Here is a 21,895-nt window from a genome sequence, read left to right as displayed (position 1 = left end):
GTTTTGATAGATGTTTTGGAATATAGTTACATACATACTCCCCCCTCCTAGGCATAATAATTCAACTTCCAAGGTTGAATTCATACTCACTCCATCCCCCGTATCAGTTCAACCAGTCAACCGGATAGAAGGGATGGGTAGTTGAGTTGGTCTCTCTCTCTTGTTGGGGCTTGCGGGCACCGTCAAACCGGATCGGTACCTGACAGGATTAGATAACTGAATGGAGCCAATCAAGAGCTTTATAATAGGGTGGATGCTCCCAACAACCCAATACTGAGCTTAACATTGCCCCAATCCAAGCTCTAGTTGAGCCAGTCAGCATAGACAAAGCCGTTTGTAGGGGATCCACTAGGTACCGCTTCGGGTGAATGACCATGGATTCGATGGACCTCACTGGATTTTTCATTTTCCATATTTTCTTTTTGTATAAGGATTATCAATCCCCGAGAACCGGCTAGGATGAATAATACAACAATTATGAATCAATTCCTGTAGGGGGAGAGTGGCCCCGTACATTCATAGTGGAGTATCCCCCCTGTAGAACTGTACAGAGTGTACTCCGTACTTCGTAGTACTTCTGATACTCTCATAATGACCTTGGAAGGGGCATGGTACTTCGTACTCCACGTATATAGTACATAGTAGTACATGGAGTCCTGACTGTTGAACCCCATTTAAGCCCGCTACGCTAAACCTTTTTTAGTCGAATGCAGTTCAACACTGGAAAGTTTGGTACGTTTGATACGTTTGACCCGTTTGGTTGGTTTAGTTGGTTGGTCATTTTGGTGACTTTTGGTCTGTTCAACCCGTTTTGATCGTTTTGATGGGTTTCGTGGTTTTTTTTTGGTCTGTTTCATTTCACTCTGATGACCACAATACCTGACCGTCTTCGCTGTCACTGAAGCTCTTCTCTTTCCCCTCAATTTCTCCATTATCCTCCTTCTCCTCACTGTTGATTTCCTTTCTTTTATGAGGTTCTTTGGGGACTTGCGTTTAATTATTTAATCTTCATATCCTTTTTTTCTTTGCTCAATCCGGACTTGTAAGTCACTTTTATGCCCCCGAACTTTTTTTGGGGGAACTTTTTTTTTTTTTGAAGCCCTCACGAGAAATTCTTCCCCTATACTAATGCAATAAATATACAGAATTTCTCCCAATTGTCCGTGAGCCCACAGTCGGGTCTCTTTGTCTGAGAATCCGCTACACCCATACGAATCCAAACTAGAAGAGAAAAGAATTTTTTTTTAAAGAAACCGACTGCATCATGTACGGCACATCAACCGGCCCCCAGACCGGTATCAATACCCCTCGATCCTCTCAATCGTTGCGTCCTCTCATCCTTTCACACGGTTCCCTCGAATTCTCCCTCCTTGTTCCGACCTCGCTTCACTTCCATGCTTCCCAATTGAAGGATGGTTTCACGGCTTCATTACCAGAGCCCACAGATGAATTGGCTCTCGATGATGAGCCTTCCTCAGTTGCCGAACTGGTCGCCCGCTACATTGGCCATGTAGCCAACGAGGTTGAGGAAGGAGAGGATGATGCCCAAGGAAACTACTTGGAAGTCCTGAAGCTCATTCTGAATGAGTTTGAGCGTGCTTTCATGCGAGGCAATGATGTCCATGCGGTGGCTGCCGGCCTCCCGGGCATTGTCGCCAAGAAGAACGGTGTCGTGGAGGCCTACTATGCTGGACGTGCTGCCGCGGGACGGCCCACCAAGCCTTACGACTCAGCTCTGTTCCGCGCGGCTTCCGACGATGCCGCGGGCATTTACACCGTTTTTGGTGGCCAGGGCAACATCGAGGAGTACTTTGACGAGCTGCGTTCCATCTACACCACTTATCCCTCCTTCGTAGAGGAGCTGATCACTTCCTCTGCAGAGCTTCTGCAATCCCTTTCCCGGGAACCAGAGGCTAGCAAGCTTTATGCCAAGGGTTTGGATGTCATGCAATGGCTTCAGGATCGGGATTCCCAGCCTGACACTGACTACCTGGTCTCTGCCCCTGTCAGTCTGCCATTGATTGGATTGGTGCAACTTGCTCACTACACTGTGACTTGCAAGGTTTTGGGTCGCCAGCCTGGTGACCTGCTTGAGCGTATTCGCGGTACCACCGGTCACTCACAAGGTGTGGTCACTGCTGCGGCTATTGCGACTGCCACTACTTGGGAGTCATTCGCTGTTGCTGCCAAGAATGCCTTGACTATGCTGTTCTGGATTGGTCTGCGCAGCCAACAGGCTTACCCCCGCACTTCCATTGCCCCTTCCATGCTTCAGGACTCGATTGAGAATGGCGAAGGAACCCCAACTCCTATGCTCTCCATCCGTGATCTCTCCCGAGCTGCTGTTCAGGAGCACATTGATGCCACCAACCAGCACTTGCCGGAAGATCGTCACATCGCCATTTCCTTGGTGAACAGTGCCCGCAACTTTGTCGTCACAGGTCCTCCCATTTCCCTCTACGGTTTGAACCTGCGCCTGCGTAAGGTCAAGGCTCCTACTGGTCTGGACCAGAACCGTGTTCCTTTCACTCAGCGCAAGGTTCGGTTTGTTAACCGCTTCTTGCCTATAACCGCTCCTTTCCACAGCCAGTATCTCACCTCTGCCTACGATCGAATCCTGGAAGATCTTGAGGATGTTGTTGATATTCCCGCCAAGTCTTTGGTAATCCCCGTTTTCCACACTAAGACCGGTGAGGACTTGCGTCTCCTCGGCGACGAGAGCGCCGTCCCCTCCCTGGTCCGCATGATTACCCATGATGCGGTCAACTGGGAGCAGGCCACCGTTTTCCCCCGGGCTACTCACATTGTTGACTTTGGTCCTGGTGGTATCTCTGGTCTGGGTGTTCTCACTAACCGCAACAAGGACGGTACTGGTGTGCGCGTCATTCTTGCTGGTGAGATGGACGGTACTAACGCTGAGGTCGGTTACAAGCCTGAGCTGTTTGACCGTGATGAGCACTCTGTGAAGTATGCTGTGGACTGGGTTAAGGAACACGGCCCTCGTCTCGTGCAGACTTCCACCGGTGAGACTTACGTCGATACCAAGATGAGTCGTCTCCTGGGTATTCCCCCCGTCATGGTTGCTGGTATGACTCCCACTACAGTCGCATGGGACTTTGTGGCTGCCACTATGAATGCTGGTTTCCACATTGAGCTGGGTGGTGGTGGTTACTACAACGCCAAGACCTTGACTGAGGCCATTACCAAGATCGAGAAGGTCATCCCTCCCGGTCGTGGTATCACCATTAACCTGATTTACGTCAACCCCCGCGCCATGGCCTGGCAGATCCCTCTTATTGGCCGTCTGCGTGCCGATGGTGTTCCCATTGAGGGTCTTACCATCGGTGCCGGTGTGCCTTCAATTGAGGTTGCCAATGAGTACATCGAGACTCTTGGTATCAAGCATATTGCCTTTAAGCCTGGCTCTGTTGACGCTATTCAGCAAGTCATCAACATCGCCAAGGCCAACCCCAAGTTCCCCATTATCATGCAGTGGACCGGTGGTCGTGGTGGTGGTCACCACTCCTTCGAGGACTTCCACCAACCTATTCTTCAGATGTACGGCCGTATCCGTAAGCAAGACAACATTGTTCTGGTTGCTGGTAGTGGTTTTGGTGGCTCCGAGGACACCTACCCTTACCTCTCTGGTACCTGGTCTGCCAAGTTCGGCTACCCCCCCTATGCCCTTCGATGGATGCTTGTTTGGTAGCCGTATGATGATTGCCAAGGAGGCTCATACCTCCAAGAACGCCAAGAAGGCTATTGCTGAGGCACCTGGTGTTGATGATGCCGAGTGGGAGAACACTTACAAGAAGCCCACCGGTGGTATTATCACTGTTCTCTCTGAGATGGGTGAGCCTATCCACAAGCTGGCCACCCGTGGTGTCTTGTTCTGGTCGGAGATGGACCAGAAGATCTTCAAGCTTGACAAGGCCAAGCGTGTCCCCGAGCTGAAGAAGCAGCGCAACTACATCATCAAGAAGTTGAATGACGATTTCCACAAGGTCTGGTTCGGTCGGAACACTGCTGGCGAGACTGTCGACCTGGAGGACATGACCTATGCTGAAGTTGTTCACCGTATGGTCGACCTGATGTACATTAAGCACGAGTCCCGCTGGATTGATGAGTCGCTGAAGCGCCTGACCGGTGACTTCCTTCGTCGCGTCGAGGAGCGTTTCACTACCGCTGATGGACAGGCTTCTCTGCTCCAGAACTACTCCGAGCTTAACACTCCTTACCCAACAGTGGCTGACATCCTCGCCGCCTACCCCGATGCTGCTTCTCAGCTGATTAACGCTCAAGATGTTCAGCACTTCCTGCTCCTGTGCCAGCGCCGCGGACAGAAGCCTGTTCCCTTCGTTCCTTCTCTTGACGAGAACTTCGAGTACTTCTTCAAGAAGGACTCCTTGTGGCAGAGTGAAGATCTGGAGGCTGTTGTTGACCAGGACGTTGGCCGTACCTGTATTCTCCACGGTCCCATGGCCGCTCGCTTCTCCAACGTCATTGACGAGCCTGTCAAGGATATTCTTGATGGCGTTCACCACGGTCACATCGCTGGCCTGCTGCGTGATGTCTACGGTGGTGACAAGTCTAAGATCCCCGTGATCGAGTACTTCGGTGGCAACCTGGTCAACGTCGAGGACGAGCCTGAAGTTGAGGGACTTACCATCTCTGAAGAGGCCAACAAGACCAGCTTCCGCCTGTCCTCTTCCCCCGCTGACTTGCCTGAGTTGGACCGCTGGCTCCGTCTTTTGGCTGGCGATTCCTACTCTTGGCGCCACGCCTTGTTCCTGGCCGATGTCTTCGTTCAGGGTCACCGTTTCCAGACCAACCCACTCAAGCGTGTTGTGGCCCCTACTCCAGGCATGTTCGTTGAGATCACCAACCCCAATGACCCTGCCAAGTCTGTCATCAGTGTTCGTGAGCCCTACCAGTCTGGCAAGATGGTCAAGACCGTTGAGGCCAAGATGAACGAGAACGGCCAGATTAGCCTCACTATGTTCGAAGGCCGCACCGCTGAGGGTGGTGTTGTTCCTCTGACCTTCCTCTTCACCTACCACCCGGAGACTGGATATGCCCCCATTCGTGAGGTCATGGGAGACCGCAACGACCGCATCAAGGAGTTCTACTACCGTATCTGGTTCGGTAACAAGGATGTTCCCTTCGACACTCCTACCACTGCCACCTTCAGCGGTGGTCGCGAGACCATCACCTCCCAGGCTGTTGCCGACTTCGTTCACGCCGTCGGTAACACTGGTGAGGCTTTCGTTGACCGTCCTGGCAAGGAGGTTTTCGCCCCCCATGGACTTTGCCATTGTGGCCGGCTGGAAGGCTATCACTAAGCCTATCTTCCCTCGCACCATCGACGGAGATCTGCTGAAACTGGTTCACCTGTCCAACGGTTTCAAGATGGTTCCTGGTGCCGAGCCCCTGAAGGTCGGTGATGTCCTGGACACCACTGCTCAGATCAACGCCGTCATCAACCAGGAGTCTGGCAAGATGGTTGAGGTTTGTGGCACTATCGAGCGCGATGGTAAGCCCATCATGCACGTCACCAGCCAGTTCTTGTACCGCGGTGCCTACACCGACTTCGAGAACACCTTCCAGCGCAAGGATGAGGTGCCCATGCAGGTTCACCTGGCCACCAGCCGCGATGTCGCCATTCTCCGCTCCAAGGAGTGGTTCCGCATGGATGAGACCGATCTTGAGCTACTTGGTCAGACCCTTACCTTCCGTCTGCAGAGTTTGATTCGCTTCAAGAACAAGACTGTCTTCAGCAATGTCCAGACAATTGGTCAGGTTCTGCTGGAGCTGCCCACCAAGGAAGTCATCCAGGTCGCCTCCGTGGAATACGAGGCCGGTGACTCTCACGGCAACCCCGTGATTGACTACCTGCAGCGTAACGGTACCTCCATCGAGCAGCCTGTCTACTTTGAGAACCCTATCCCGCTCAGCGGTAAGACTGCTCTCGAGCTCCGCGCTCCCGCCTCCAACGAGACCTATGCTCGTGTCTCCGGTGATTACAACCCCATTCACGTGTCTCGCGTCTTCTCCAGCTATGCCAACCTTCCCGGTACCATCACCCACGGTATGTACAGCAGTGCTGCCGTGCGTAGCTTCGTTGAGACCTGGGCCGCTGAGAACAACATTGGCCGTGTTCGTGGCTTCCACGTCTCCCTTGTTGGCATGGTTCTGCCCAACGATATGATCACTGTTAAGCTTCAGCACGTCGGTATGATTGCTGGTCGTAAGATCATCAAGGTTGAGGCCAGCAACAAGGAGACCGAGGACAAGGTTCTACTGGGTGAGGCTGAGGTTGAGCAACCTGTCACTTCTTACGTCTTCACTGGTCAGGGTTCTCAGGAACAGGGCATGGGTATGGAGCTCTATGCCAGCAGCCCTGTTGCCAAGGAGGTCTGGGATCGTGCTGATCGCCACTTCATTGAGAACTACGGTCTGTCAATCATTGACATTGTCAAGAACAACCCCAAGGAGCTCACTGTCTACTTTGGTGGTCCTCAGGGTAAGGCTATCCGCCAGAACTACATGGCGATGACCTTCGAGTCAGTGAACGCTGATGGTTCTATCAAGTCGGAGAAGATCTTCAAGGGTATTGATGAGAACACTGACTCCTACACTTACCGCTCTCCTACCGGTTTGCTGTCTGCTACTCAGTTCACTCAGCCCGCTCTGACTCTGATGGAGAAGGCCAGCTTCGAGGACATGCGCTCCAAGGGTCTGGTTCAGCGTGACAGCAGCTTCGCTGGGCACTCTCTGGGTGAATACTCTGCCCTGGCCGCCCTGGCTGATGTCATGCCCATTGAGAGCTTGGTGTCCGTCGTCTTCTACCGTGGCTTGACCATGCAGGTCGCTGTCGAGCGTGACGAGCAGGGTCGTTCCAACTACTCCATGTGTGCTGTTAACCCCAGCCGTATCTCCAAAACCTTCAACGAGCAGGCTCTTCAGTACGTTGTTGAGAACATCTCCGAGGAAACCGGCTGGTTGCTGGAGATTGTCAACTACAATGTTGCCAACATGCAGTACGTTGCTGCTGGTGATGTAAGTTTGCCCCCACACTTTATCATATTCCCTATCATACTTATATACTAACGTATCATTTTAGCTCCGTGCTCTTGACTGTCTCACCAACCTGCTCAACTTCCTCAAGGCTCAGAACATTGACATCCCCGCTCTCATGCAGAGCATGTCTCTCGAGGACGTCAAAGCTCATCTGACCGGCATCATCCAAGAATGTGTCAAGCAGACTGAGTCCAAGCCCCGTCCCATCCAGCTGGAGCGTGGTTTCGCCACCATCCCGCTTAAGGGTATCGATGTGCCATTCCACAGTACCTTCTTGCGCTCTGGTGTCAAGCCTTTCCGTTCTTTCTTGCTGAAGAAGATCAACAAGACTACCATTGACCCTAGCAAGCTGGTCGGCAAGTACATTCCTAACGTTACTGCTCGTCCCTTCGAGATTACCAAGGAGTACTTTGAGGATGTGTACCGTCTTACTAACTCACCCCGTATTGCTGCTATCTTGGCCAACTGGGAAAAGTATGAAGAGGGCACTGAGACCGCCCGTGCGGCTTAATGATGTATCTTGTGATTCCCCCCTTCTTAATGTTATCTCAATGTTGTTTTCTTTTTTCAAGTTTTTGTGATAGAAAGACCCTGATTAGTCTCGGTCGTGATGCGACATGTCTCAATCTTGGCGGAGTTGTTTTTTTTGTTACATGTATATGAGTTCAAGTTTCATATCATTTTGTTTTTATTTCAAATATCAAGTTATATTATTTAAATCTCAAGATTCCTAGTTCAATCTAGACTAGATATTGGTCAACCTTGAGGTTCAACCTCAAGTTTTTGTACACTGGCATCTGGAAACGTAAAACACTCGCAGACCGGAGAGAAATCAAAACGTTATAAACTTGGAGTATCTGATTTTATCAACTTCCGACGCTGAAATTCGTGAACGGGCAACTTTTTGTAGATAATCTGGGCAGCACTCTGGCACTATTAACGTCAAATCCGAGTCACATCCCTGTCATCTTAAGTCTCCTTCCAAGGACCTGGTCGGAGCAGTCGATCTTCTTTTCCGTAGATACTAACTTCCTTGACGATTCCAATAAACCGACGGTGACTCTCCTTGGATTCACCAATGCGAGGGCGGAAAATGCGAAGAAGATCACTACTCAGAATACCAGTGGCCGGAATGGCGGCATGAATCTCGGCCGGGGTGGGAAATGGTGCACTTCCGACAGGAGTAGATACGCGGCCTGGGACTGTTCAAAGTTAGTATATTAAACTTGCAAGATCATTCATGGGGATTTAACTCACCTCGAGTACCATCGGGACTGCTAGCACGGCTTCCAGAGAAACTCCGGTTGCCAGCTACAGGACTTCCGGCTCGAGATCCTTGGGGTGTACCTCCACGAGAGGCAACAGAAGGTGGGTTCAGCTTCAACTTCTTGGATTTACCACTCTCGCTCATCTCTGCTCCGGATCCTGCACCGGCATCATGGTCACTGCCTGATCCAGATCCACTCAACGGGTTGTTTCGAACTCGTTTCATGCCAGCCTTTTTGTAAGTTGTGTCAGCATATTCTGTGTTCATTACTCTCAAAGGGTTGGGTTGACTTACCTGCACATTAGCTGGAGAAATTGGGCGAGAGGTTGGCTGTGGTGTCTGGTGAGCAGGATGCTTGCTCTTTGTCTTCTTGCGAGAGGTGTCAGTTCCACTGGCATCTGAGCCATTAGGCGAGCCCAGTCGCTTGCGGGCCGCCGTCGGCTTCTTAAGAGCGTCCACATGCTTTGGCCGTCCAGAGGGTGTGCTAGTTCCTTTCGTGGAAGATGAAGCCGATTCCTTCTGGTTCTTTTCCTCCTCGGCCTTTCGTTGCTCTTCCTTTCGTGCCTCTTCTTTCAATCGTTCGGTTTCACTATCATCGGAACTCTAGAGGGGAAATTCGCATGAGTCTTTGATGACCACAGGTATTGGCAGGGGAAAGAATATCATCTTACCTCTTCGGAGCTGTATGGATTAGCTTCCGAGCCACTGGAGTAGTCGAAGTTTCGTTCTCGCTTCTTCAGTGCTCGACGCATCTTCCTGCCCAGCTTATGACGAGCTTCTTTCTCTTTCTTTTCCCGTTGTTCTTCTTCCTCGTAATCCTTCTCTTCCTTCAAGTCGAAAACATTCGCCTTGAGTTGATCTTCTTTGATTCGCTTCTCTGCAGCCTTGGTATCTTCATCTTGATCATTAAAGAGATCGTCATGTTCCTCATCATCTGCAAATCTGTCCTCTTCAAAATCCATTTCACTAGCTTCCAATCCCTCTCGTCCAGCAAGAACACCTTGCTTTCCAGCGTAAACTTTGCGGGATCTAGCATACTGCTCCAGCTCCTTCTGCTGAGCAACTTCCTGTTGTTTTTCCATAAACCAGCGAGGATCCTTAATCCGCTTTGCCATGAACTTCTCCGCTTCTTCAATTGTCAAAGCCTTGAAATGACTCTTGGCACTAAATTTGTACCATTTCTCCACGGGAATCATGCGCATCTTGCCATTGTCATGAACGAAAACCGCATGTGTCTCCGATAATGCAGCTTCGTAGTTACCAACCCAGGTATTGCGGTTATCGAAATCCTCCAAGTGCCACGGCAAGGCCTCCTCGTACTTGATCCGTGCTCGCGCGATCTCCTCGGGAGTAAGGTCGGACTTGTACACCTGTTGTGTTTTCTGCTTTGGGGCATTGGGTCGCTTTGCAGAGGCTCCTGCGGATGGGGCGATCTGAGCTAGGTTCTCTGCGCGTTCTTTCTCTCGTGCGGCTCTTCTCGCATCCAGCGCCTCTCGTTCGGCCTCATCTAGCTGTTGTCCATCCGGTCCTACCATCCGCTCTGCATGATGATCATGGGTCCTTGTGCGTGGATCTCGGCGCTGAAGTCGAACGGGTCGCGTGAATTGAGTCTCGTCGCGTGGATCGACACTCCTCTTAGCGGCGAATCGAGCAATATGGTTCTTTAATCCTTCGCGCAGAGCTCGCTTGGTAGTGACAACTGGGTAATCGGTGAATGTTGCTGATAAAAGGGGTCCACTGAATCCGTTCAGAGTTTGGTCATCCCGGACGGGACCTAGTCGAGGTCGTTCGAGAGGTTGTGATACCGGCTGGGGCTGGACGTTGACTGATGGTCGAGTTGGAAGAGTTTTCATAGCTGTTTGACCTGTCGGTGGAACACCTAGAGGTTTCACCGGCCTTCTCTTTGGACGAACTAACGGATCGGCGGCTTTGGGACGACGGATTCTCATGGGAGGAGCTCCATTAGGTGCTGTCGGCGTTCGCCCATTCGAGGGGTTGTTTGGGGTCGACATGGTTATGTCTTTGTGACCGAGAAAGACTGGTTTTCAGGGATCGAAGAGGTTCATGCGACAAGGGATATGGGATGTGGGATGTCGTCGAGGGTTGAAAGTGATCGAGACAGACAACACTGCGGAGTCTCATTCACCTGGGAGTCCAGGCTGACGATGATGAAAGGTCACGGGACTTTGGGTTTTTGCTTAGTCAATATTAATGCCTAAGGCTTGAATTTATCTTATCTGTACATGCACTCGAAGCCTTATGTTCACTTCAAAGACTTCATGAAATGAGAAAAAAGGGAATTAATTCATTTTATTCTCTACTTAGATGATTCGGAGATTTGAAATGAGACAATTTTGATATTTTCTAGTTTTTTCCAACACGAAACTGTATTTTTGTTGATTTCAAGTTAAAGTCTGATTAACCTGGCTATGTTCCAAGGAGTATAGCGACCAGGGTACCATCCTCTGATCATCAGCCTTGGCGTCATGCCAGTTCACTACATGCAAAGCTCATCTTCTTCAAATTGCTCTTTTCTTGACATTTGAGCAGATTGCATATTAATTGGAAATTTCCTTCAAATGTTAGTTTTGGGAGCGATTTTAATATTTCGCTATCAGGTCACTACTCCGAATCTCAAATGACTAGTGGTATTTTCAAGGTTTCCAAGGTTGGCTTCCAGATATTTGTTCCGAGTCATTTCTTCATTTCTTCATACATTTCAGATATACACTTATATACATAGAGGAGATTAATCTCCAAATTTCTGACCTGGCTCTAAATGGCGGTAGGGACACGCGATCCAGTCGCAGCCCTGCTTGTAGATCTCTGTTCCCCACCACTTGAAATTGGCAACATAGCCAGGGTAGATCAACGCGAAAAATACAACAATGACAGCAAATGCCAGTCCTGAATCCAAGGCTGCTGAAAGGGTCATGGCATATTTCTCCCACCAGGCTGTCTTGCGGCGTCGAATCACGTAGTTGAACACAAAACAGACCAATGCCCAGATCGAAAAGTTCAATCCGGTGGCAGGTGGGATCCAGCTGAGACTGCCGAAGAGAATTGGGAAGTTCACCTTGCGCCAGAAACTCTTCTTACTGTGTCGGCCGAGGACCCAGGCTCCTAGGGGCGCTACCGCGCCGATCAGGAATGCCCAGACCAAGGGTCGGTACAGCCCATCGGGGCCAAAGAATCTCTGCGGTCCAACAACACCCCAGAGGATGCTGCCGTTGAAATGGACTCGAGCAATTGGACAGTTGAAACCATTCAGTGCTTGTGGAGTGCATAGTTTGGGGATATGTGCGAACATCCAGTTCAACACGCCAATTTGGGTCAGGCTGGACACTAAAGTGGCGACCATCTGCACCCCAAATAGAATGCGAGGTGGAATTTTCATGTAGTGACCGAGCTTAAGGTCGGAAGAGAATTTAATCCCTTGAGCGGAGCTGATGTAAGAGTATGTTACGAAAATCATATTCGCAACGGGTCGTCCGGGGAAGACAATGCCGCAAAGGAGTTGACAGATTAGGTAAAGACTGCTGTGCTGGTTCGTCACAGCCATGATGATGCCAACTGGAATAAAGAACACACTTGTGATACCTAGAGCGAGGAATAATCCGTACCAGGGTAGATGAGTGGGATAGCTATTGAGAATGTTAATATTGATCATGAAGGGATCCGGGAGTCTTAGGGGGCCAATATATCACATACTGTTCGACAGTAAAGGTAGCAATTACTAGCATTGTAATCAACACAATAAGATACCAAGTGAGTGGTGCGTCTTTGTACCGCCTCATCAAACGACAGTGAACATCTTCCATGCCCAGAGGCATCTCTCGATTGGCTTCATGTGAGCCATCATAGCTGCGGGACTCCGAGTGGCCGTTCCCATTCTCAGTCGGTAATGGGTCGTAGCTTGCCATGCCTGGAACTTCACGACGTTCCTCGAATGCTCGTCTGGTTTGTTGCCAAATGTCTTTGCCATACCAGCACACAGTATGTGTCACCAGGGATGTGAGGGCAGCAAATTGAACTCCGTAGGATAGAACGTAAGTGATGGGAAGGTAGACGGGAGAGTATTCCTCGTACGCTTTTTGATCGAACAGAAAATCCGAGGTCAGGATCCGGCTGACATTGTATGGGTGGCCTTTATTATCAAACACAGCCGCCGAAAGGATGGGCATGAATGCCGAGTAAAGCACATTTTTGTAATCTTTCAACACATTAACAGAGCTTCCGTGGCAAGATGGAGATCCATTCACTTACATAAAATAGGAGCGATGATCCAAATGACGACCACCAGACCAGTGACGATGTTGGCAGCTGCCCACCATGGGGTAAGTAGAGGCGACCCGATATAGGCGATTTGAGCCCAGTCGAATGTTAAGGGAAACATCCCAAGACCTGATGCCACGCCGAACTACTCCAATTAGTGATGCCCTAGAGATTCTAGTGTGGAAACACAGATATGAGATGAATATGACATGACTTACCAAGTTGGAGACTACCACATTCTTGGGAGCAAACCAGGTGATAACGTTAAAGTAGCTGAGTGCAGGCATCAATAATCCCGGCACGAAGTACCACAGAAAAGCTCCTGTCCAGACAAGAACAAAGAATTTGTATCGCGAGATACTCCATCCATTGGCCTTCTTGTTTGCATTCTTGTGCATGGTAGAGAACATGGCTGTGGACATGAGGGTTCCAGGCCAGATCATAGCGGACGGGCGCACCAGGAATCTTCTGGTCAATCCAGCAAAGGCGTAACCCAGGACTTGAGTCGAAATGATCAGCAAAAGCTGATACAGGATTGGAACCTCCTGGTTATAAAATTTGTGTTGCTCGACAATGACCTGCAGGCTATTAGTAACCGTATATGAAATATAATACGAGGCGCCATGGGCACTCACATCAGTGGCAAAAGCAAATCCAAATGAGACATTACTGCTGATGTATACACAAGCATGCTCTTTCTCATTCCAACGGCCCTGAGCGAGCCATAGTCGAATACGGGTAAGCCATGAGGGGTCAGGTTGATCAAGTTCGCCAGAAAGTAGTTCCCTGTGGTCGAGGGTTCCATTTTCAAACACTTCGAGAGGGTCACCCGACCTCTTTAGTACTGCATCCCAGAATTTCCCGAGTGGATGTACCAGGACCAATGCGATGATGGGGGTAATTGCAACGCTGGGATACCGTAATGAGAAGAATAGATTGGCGGCAGAGCCTGTGAGTGAAAATAATAATGAAAGAATCCACATGCGAGGAGCTGGAAAGACAATTGTGAGACTACTGCCAATATAATCACTCTCGAGCTGTCAAACTTACTGTTTATAGACAGTGTTATGTCGTCTGTTGCAGGGACTGTCGCTCGGACTTGAGCATATCTAGATTTTGAGCTTGAATTAGCTTTATACAACCAACGAAGTTGAAAAAAGACCGGTTCCACGCACGGAGAATTATCAGGAGGATCGTCATCCGCACACTTAGAGTCTTCATCCTCGCTGTCCAGTACATCCTCGTCGTCCGTCATGAAAGGAGAAGTGACCGGAGTATCTTGTATCACCGGGTTTCCAGGTACAGCCAGTCCCGTCGCAAATGAATATTTTGAATCCGCCCCCATCCCCACATCTGACGTGGCAGACGAGGGTCGTCGATTATGGGCATTTCTATACCACCCACTACTTCGTCGTCGAACGGAAGAATGTGATCTTTTTGATTTGGGCGCGTTTCGTATATCATTTGAAGGTCCTTCGGCATTACTCTCTAGACTGGTCCGCTGCGATCCTCCCGTTATTCCCTTTCGGGATTTCCGCCGATCCGGCAGAGCCTCATCCTCGGGGTCATCCGGTATACGTACGGCTCCGTATGAGGTTGATCCCAGGGCGGGAGAAGACCGGATTAAAGGAGCGCGCGACATTAGGGTACGGAATCGCTGGCTGAGGGAGGTAGTATCGGGTGGGCTTGTGCCTGGATCCGTGGGAGAATCGAGTTCAAGGTCCGAGGTCGAGTTCGAGGGCGAGGTCAAGCTGGAGTACGGAATCGAGTCACAGTTTCCATTGCCGGTATGCGTACAGATTGAATTATTTGAATTACAATTGCAATCCGGGGTTAATGGTTCTTGATTCTGTACGGCGGGAAGCCTCTCGCCCCTCGAGTTCGGGGGACAAGACAGCTTCCGCGTCTTCAGCGGGATATCGGCCGTCGTGATGGTGGGGTATTGGAACTTGATTTTTTTTTTCTTCCTCGTAAGAAGAGGGGCAATGATGAAATGAATGAATGCTTTAGGAATAGATCGTGCAGTAGCTTCAGTTAACAAGCGAGAGAGATGAAGAGGAATTATCCGAGACCCACATAGGAGAAGGAACTTGATCCACTACAGTCAAGACGCCAATATTATATAGTATATAATATTATATACACTATATGTATTACATGGGATGAATAAATTGGTTTAAAATTTGAGATTATAGACATATTTAGTTTATTATTATACCACTATATCCTATAGTATAAACAATTGGATGTTATATGGTCAGAATACCTAGTATTATCATGACTCGGGTGCATTACGTATGCCTCTACGGAGTACCTATGGTAGTGCTACCTAGGTAGGTATCTATATGGAGTATAGGATACTACCTAGGTAGGATATCTTTGAGGCCATATCTACATACTATGTACTACTAATACTACGTACTACGTACTAGTAGTAGTGTTTTAGGATCAAGCAAAGACATTATTATATACTCGTAGTATACACAAATACTCATTGATCTTTATACGCCCGCAAGTATGTATGTAACCAGGCCCCGGCATGTCCGACTCTATCATTGCTTCGTCTATACATTGCTCATATCCTAGAATAACTCTGTTACCTTCTCATCCTCGTCAACTGGTGGTGCCTCAATCTGCGCTTGCGCTTTAGCCAGATCAACATCAGTCTTCTCGCCCTCTCCCTCTTCATCTCGCATCAAGACTTGCACCAATCGATCACACGCCTCCCGCACCTCTTCATTTTCCACGTTGAGATGGCATTCCCGAATAAATGGATAAACCTGAATCGCGCGCATTCGTTCACGACCTTCACGGGTAGTAGTCAAGAGCATTAAGGTCTCCACGTGAGTGGTGAGAATGGTTGTTTCACTCTCACGCTGCTTATCCGGAGGCAAGAGCTGAAGATCCGGAAGCATGTTTGCCATATCTTCGTCGGAGAATTCCTCAGGACCAGCAATTGGTAACAGGAGGTAAGGTAACAGATTAGCTTCGTCTTCTGCGAATAACATAGGATGGGAAGCAACATCAAAGGCCACATTCTTAATGGTGGAGGCGACACCCTTGCGGCGGATCTCGCTTTTGTGCTCCGTGAAAACGGTCAACTTGGTGATGGGCACCACTCCGTCGTACTCCTGACGAGTGGTGAAATAGGATCGCCCTTGCTCGGTCTTCGACAGGTCGGCGAAAAAGTATGAGAGGTAGTCGAAGTTGGCGTACTTGTTGAGTCCACCTTCCGCACCCTTGACGAAACAGTCCATCATCTGATCGATCGCATTCTCCGATGTTGACACTCCTTCGGGGACTTTGCGCTTAAGAGTCTGGAGCATTTGGAGGTGATCGCACTTGATCAAGTTGGCGAGAAGCATGGAGACTTCGTCGACAGTGGGATCTTTGGGGTTCTATGGTGATATGTCAGTCGCACTGGGTATAAATGGAATCGCTCCGAGTTCCCCAAGTCCCTAAGAGTGATTCTCCCAGTAGAGAAAAGATATCTCACGCACCGTAAGTTTTGACAAGAGAGCCTCGATATACACATCATCCTCAGCCAAAATCTTTAGGATCTCCTCGTCCGCTGAGAGGTTGACCAAGATGGTAAGAGCATTCCGTGCGATCGGCTAATATATAGGAATAAAGGATCGAGTTAGTTCCAGCGTTGCTGATATATTGCGCCAGTTCGAAATGGTAAGTTGGTGGGTTGCGACGTACGGGATAGTCTCGAGTCAAGAGCTTCAAATCTATGATGGGAAGGAATTGCTCGCTTTTGAACAATGCAGGCTGGGACGAGTAACCGACGAGGGTTGCGCAAGCTGAAATAAAGTAGTTAGAATATATCCAATGATTCCAAGGTTGGAGTCTCTTCTGTAAATAAGTATAGTTTTAACGTACCAATTTGGCGAATTTCTGTATTTCCATGGTGAAGGAACTCCACCAGCTAGAACCACAATCGGATTAGAAATCGTTCATATATATATAATATGAATATGAGAACTGACCTCTTCTAATTGAGTTGGCATGATTTCGGGTGTATAGAGTGTAAGATGAGTGTGTTGGAGAAGTTTTGAATCTTTTGATTAAAAAAAAGGGAAAAAAAAAGGTGAAAAAGTGGGGGAAAATGCGACGTCATTCTAGAGGGATCCATTGACTATATATTGATATTATTAATGTATATAGTAAATAGATATAGTATTTATCTTATATATATTGTACATATACACTAATCATGACATATATATATATATATATATTTAACTATAGTTTATAGTATAGATTAAATCAATTGAATATTTAGTATGATGATATTACTACATTGCCCCTCACTAGGTACCTAGGTACAAGGTACTAGTACTAATCTTGGAATAGCGGGACCCCCAATATTGACCATTGAATCTCCCGTTAAATCCAGACTTCATCTCTTATTCTCCTCTTAAGCAATCATCACAATCGTCACAATCACCTGGGAAAGATGGACCTTAAGGATATTCATGACTCTCTGGTATCATTAGCCTACAAGGCTGGTGATATTATCAACAATGCTCTACCAGAAACAAATGACACAGGCTCTAAAAAGAACAGTATGTCCCCACTATCATATGCATGAACATCAACTCACATCTTCAAAGGCGCCGACCTAGTTACCGAGTATGATCGTGCAGTGGAAAAAATGATCTCAACTTCATTGAAGGAGAAATACCCTGAATATGTGTAAGGATTGATCCTTAAAGGCTACATATTCTTCAACTTGAACTAACTTGAACTTCACAGTTTCCACGGAGAAGAAACCTATGACCCCAACCGCCCACTAACCGATGCTCCAACCTTCATCGTAGATCCCATTGACGGCACTGTGAACTTCGTACACAGCTTCCCACACGCTTGTGTCTCCCTCGGCTTCGCGGTGAACCGAGTACCCACCGTCGGGGTAGTCTATAACCCTTTCACAAAAACCCTATACTCCGCAATTCGAGACCAAGGAGCTTTCTTGAATCTGGAAACTCGTCTTCCACTCAAAGGGGGAAATGCTGAACCCCTGACCGGTCTATCCAATGCCCTAGTCAGTATTGAATGGGGCTCCGATCGTAGTGGTCCGAATTGGGAGACGAAAATTGCTACTTTTGTGAAATTGGGCCAGGCGAAAGAAAATGGCGGTGCGATGGTGCGCTCGTTCCGGAGTCTTGGATCTGCCGCTTTGAATATGTGTGCTGTTGCGGAGGGAACTATGGATTTGTATTGGGAAGGTGGTTGTTGGGAATGGGATGTTTGTGCTGCCTGGGTTATCTTAACTGAGGCTGGGGGTATAGTCGCGGATGGAAGTCCTGGTGGTTGGAATCCCCGTGTTGATGGTAGGAAGTATTTGGCTGTACGCGGTGCTCCTGCAGGCCAAAAGGAGATCGTGGAAGAGTTTTGGAGTAATATTCAGGGTGAACTTCAATATTAGATAGAGCTGACTCTGTGAGGATTTAGACCTTGGAAGGTCTATCAAATATAGACTCGGAAGAACTTGAAGGGACTTGCTTAATACCAATTTGTCAAGATTCTATCAATTAAGTACAGGTCTGATAGCAAGAATGAATATATACAGTCTTCTATGTCAGATGCATTGCGCTTCCAAGGGACATTCCACAGTAAAATTCTAAATATACGCATTTATTCATGGCCGAAGGTTAGGAGACCAACGAAAGCCAGCGTCAGTCTCCTCCTCAAATCCAGATTCGCAATCGTCATCTTCATCCACCTGGCGATCAGTCCAACGCGCCGAATCTTGTCTAGAGACTTCGGTATAGTGAGACTGTCCAGCGGTGCTGGTAGTCTTATGAGATTGGTGCTCAGCGGGAAAGGTCTCTACTCTTTGATGGACAAGGGTGGGACTTTCGAGGGACTGAGAAGAATCCGCAAAATCGTGGGATTGATTTGACTCCCTGCGATTGACCTGAGACATGTCTTGCTCTTGTTCATGCTCGCATTGTCCCTCGACTTCATCTCCAGATCCAGTAGGCCCGATACTTGGTGACTTGGCTCGCTCAGCACTTTGTTGTAGTGTATCGTCTGTCTCCGCAGCCTCGGTATGTCCGAAATGAGTGTCAACCAGGTGCTTCACCACCGGCCATCCATATGCATTGGTGAACATACGTCGTACAATAATATTATTATGCGCATCCGGCTCCAGGCGAACAAGGACCTTCCGCCAAGTCAAATCGCGGTGATAGGCCCGAGCGATCTTCTCTTCCACCTTCAATCCACTCTGACTCGATTGAGTCTGATTCTGGGTCTGGGTCTGAGTAGGAGGATGGGAACTGGAAGAAGATTGAGATGAAGCTGAGATCGACTTCGAATTCTTGTTTTGAAGGGAACCGAATGCGATCGTTCGTCGCTTCACGGGTAAAGGAGGTGGTACATCATCGGGGTGATAGATGCGATCATGGAAAATGGTTCGTGAGCGGGCAGCAGGGTCCAGAATGAACTCTGTGGGCGGTAATGGGGGCATCAATAAGTCCCCAGCTGACTCGAAGAATGTGGTTCGAGGGGGTGTATGCAACCCCTCCTCATCTTCATATAGTGAGTTTCCTCGAACTATAGGGCCAGGGTTTTCATTCGTATCAAACGAGCTGAGAGTCTGGCTACGTTTGTAGATTTTGGTATTTTTGGGACGCGACGGAAGCTTGGTTTCTTTCGGTCGAAATAAGGATAGGAACGAACTGAATGGACCCGAAGACGTATCCTCGGAGGCATTCTCCTTGTGGACAGCCCCAGCCGTGTAAGCGTGATGAGGGGGTCGTTGGGCTGTGGCCAGAAACTGTCGTGGAGAAGGGGAAGATGGTTCGACGATGTCTATAGACTCCTGGTCCGTATGTTCCACGAGAGAAGAAGAGCCACCGTCTACTGGCCCTGCTACTTCATCGACTCGAGTCAGTTGTGGAGATTTGGAATTGGCCCCAGTCAATTCCGCCCAGCCCCATTCAGCCATTGTGCCAACAAGACCGTTATCTCTTCTTGCCTTCTCCACGCGGTCCAACCCTCTCCAGTCTAAGAAGAGCAAACAAGACGTGCGTAGAGGAACGATTCCATCATTGACAACATTAGAGTAAATAGTGCGGTGCTGGAATCTTTTCAGAGCATCATGAGCAGGACCACAAGGTAGGATCCGTAACAGAGGTTTTGAACCGGGATCAGGATTACTTTGGTCCTGTGTTGAGTCTCCTCGTCCCCCGATGATGGCTCCCCAACCACTTCGCACCTTGGGGGCTGTCCAACTTAGTCCCAGATCCTGACCCGTTCGCCCAACGAGTCCCAAGTCCAGAGCAAAGCGAACATACATTGGATTCTCGTTGCTGAGCCCCAGAAAAGGAGTAGCGAGGGCAATGAAGTTCACTGGCCTGATGAGATCAAAAAATAACGGAGAGTGTTTTCGGATATATGCAATTGCGTAGGTTTGAACAAGTCCACCGAGAGAATGCCCAATGAAACTGATACTGGAGATCTGATAAGCATGATCTTCTTCGCTAAAAATTTCATCTTGGTCCAACGAGGTAGAGGGGTCTGAAGCCAGGTGGGTCTGTTCCTTGCGCGAACTGAAAGGACGATGAAATGTTTTCGATTTAGGACCCTTGAGAGGGAAGTATGGCTGATCAGGATACGTCATTAACAAGACATATTTGGCCAGGCGTTTGCCGAGGTACTGGATGCCACGTTCGGTTCGAACTGCATTTCCTGAAAATCCTCGGACAATCACTTGCTCGTCCTTATGGTCGGGTGTGGTGTCTTGGCTCTGTGTTTTCTTATTCCTGTTAGTAGCGGCATCGATACTTTCCTTGAGATAGAGCATGTCCGCCCCCAAGTTGCTATGCAAGCCATGGGTAACGACCACCAGATGGACTTTCTGTTTGGACGAAGCTGGGATTCGTGCCACACCTGTGATATCTTGTTCATCTGCCTGCAAAGAGGTATTTCCAAAATCAACCCCGGCTTCAACATGAATCGCTTTGGATGGCAACGGCGGACTATTCCATAGAGTGGTGGTATCATCTACATGAAGAGTAATCGATTTGGAGTATACTCCTTTCATAGCAACCACTTGCTGGGTCTTAGTCTTGGGGGTCCAATGATCCTGTAACTTCCCAGGAGGGCCCATCCCCGTCGCTGAAGTCCCGCTTGATGAAAAATATTCCAATGATTGAGCATCTCGAGTGACCAGTAATTCAAAATGAACAGAGGCGCTGTTGGAGAATATTACTTGGGATACAATCTCAATCACCCAGGAAATCGAAGAAGGGCCTTCCGGCTCTTGTTGACCAGCAACAAGATCCTGAGAAGTCCCGAAATGGGTCGGCAGCTTGATTGCCGCATCCCAATTCCCGCCTGCTTTCAAATACGATTCATACTGCGGTGCTCCCTCTGTCTCTTGTTTGTCATATTTGCTGTTAGGATCGAATGTGGATGGGTAGCACGATGTGTACAGGGTATATGGGCCATGGAGATATGCGGCTCGAAACGGGATGGCAGAGGCATTTTTCACTCGGACGTAGAGCTGAGCCGGAAGAGGAAGAATAGGATCAGCCGCCGGTGTATAGGTTACGGTATATCTATAACGATCAATCTTGTTAGCGCGAGTGATTGGTAAAGTGGGCTTTCCACCCCGAGGACTAGGAGTCACCCCCATAGCCCGAGAAGCGGCGCATAGGGGTTTAGAGATAAGCTGACCTGACAACCTCTCCAACGCGAACACTGCCAGTTTGGTGGATTAAGAGCATCTCTGGTATCGGTGTTGTATCTGCGAAGCTCTGGCGCCACCCAGAGAGGGTGTAGAAACGGGAGGGACCCTCGGTACGGGAGTTGGCGACCGCTCGGTCTGGGGTTTGCGCGGCGGAGTAAGTTCGAGGTGTGATTAGCATCGAAGTCGATAGATATTTCTATGACCTAAAAACATGATCATTATTAATGGATAACAACGATACTAGTAAGTGACTAGCAAAGGTGGTGATGCGGCAGGGCGGAAGCTTTCGGTTGATCCTACACTATGGCGGCATGGCGCGTGACCATGTCAACAGGAAGGCTTTCAAGTTATCATTCTCTATTAAAATATTTGTATAAATTTTCCATTTGAAACATGTAAAATTCTACAGCAGTACCTAAGTACCAACTGACACATATAGCTTCAGGGATAACTCTAAGGGCTAAAGGCTGTCTACTATGGAGTACAATACTAGGTAAGATACCTGAAGCTGCACTCCGTACATGTGCACAGCCCCATCCTAACTACTCCGTACACCAACTATTATT

At 48.8% G+C, this 21,895-nt stretch overlaps 4 protein-coding genes across 4 annotated transcripts; 2 read left to right on the top strand and 2 right to left on the bottom strand.

Moving 5' to 3' along the window:
• Positions 1-1,264: 1,264 nt before the first annotated feature.
• Positions 1,265-7,591, top strand: N7483_001754 (tetrafunctional fatty acid synthase subunit FAS1; the record flags this gene model as incomplete). The annotated part of the gene is made up of 4 exons (XM_057085191.1): positions 1,265-3,654; positions 3,710-5,288; positions 5,344-7,059; positions 7,124-7,591. The coding sequence occupies 4 exons, from the start codon at positions 1,265-1,267 to the stop codon at positions 7,589-7,591; spliced, it is 6,153 nt and encodes a 2,050-aa protein (XP_056951340.1).
• A 458-nt stretch (positions 7,592-8,049) lies between these two features.
• N7483_001753 (transcription factor IIF subunit TFG1) lies at positions 8,050-16,635 on the bottom strand (the record flags this gene model as incomplete). The annotated part of the gene is made up of 13 exons (XM_057085190.1): positions 8,050-8,276; positions 8,338-8,950; positions 9,019-10,367; positions 11,117-11,991; positions 12,059-12,494; positions 12,614-12,767; positions 12,841-13,636; positions 13,798-14,471; positions 15,223-16,020; positions 16,123-16,236; positions 16,328-16,428; positions 16,508-16,553; positions 16,615-16,635. 13 exons carry the CDS (start codon positions 16,633-16,635, stop codon positions 8,050-8,052), a joined length of 6,204 nt encoding a protein of 2,067 aa, XP_056951339.1.
• Positions 16,636-17,084: 449 nt separating this feature from the next.
• N7483_001752 (inositol monophosphatase family protein) lies at positions 17,085-18,056 on the top strand (the record flags this gene model as incomplete). Its single annotated transcript, XM_057085189.1, has 3 exons — positions 17,085-17,193; positions 17,242-17,323; positions 17,384-18,056. The coding sequence occupies 3 exons, from the start codon at positions 17,085-17,087 to the stop codon at positions 18,054-18,056; spliced, it is 864 nt and encodes a 287-aa protein (XP_056951338.1).
• A 213-nt stretch (positions 18,057-18,269) lies between these two features.
• Positions 18,270-21,507, bottom strand: N7483_001751 (lipase ROG1 family protein; the record flags this gene model as incomplete). The annotated part of the gene is made up of 2 exons (XM_057085188.1): positions 18,270-21,198; positions 21,317-21,507. The coding sequence occupies 2 exons, from the start codon at positions 21,505-21,507 to the stop codon at positions 18,270-18,272; spliced, it is 3,120 nt and encodes a 1,039-aa protein (XP_056951337.1).
• Positions 21,508-21,895: the final 388 nt, after the last annotated feature.

The sequence above is a fragment of the Penicillium malachiteum genome, assembly GCF_028827825.1.
Source record: "Penicillium malachiteum strain IBT 17515 chromosome Unknown utg000001l:1.0-8184562.0:1.0-8186909.0, whole genome shotgun sequence".
Lineage (NCBI taxonomy): Eukaryota > Fungi > Ascomycota > Eurotiomycetes > Eurotiales > Aspergillaceae > Penicillium > Penicillium malachiteum.
Note: the sequence above shows the minus strand (reverse complement) of the source record. Positions and strands in the feature narration are given on the sequence as shown.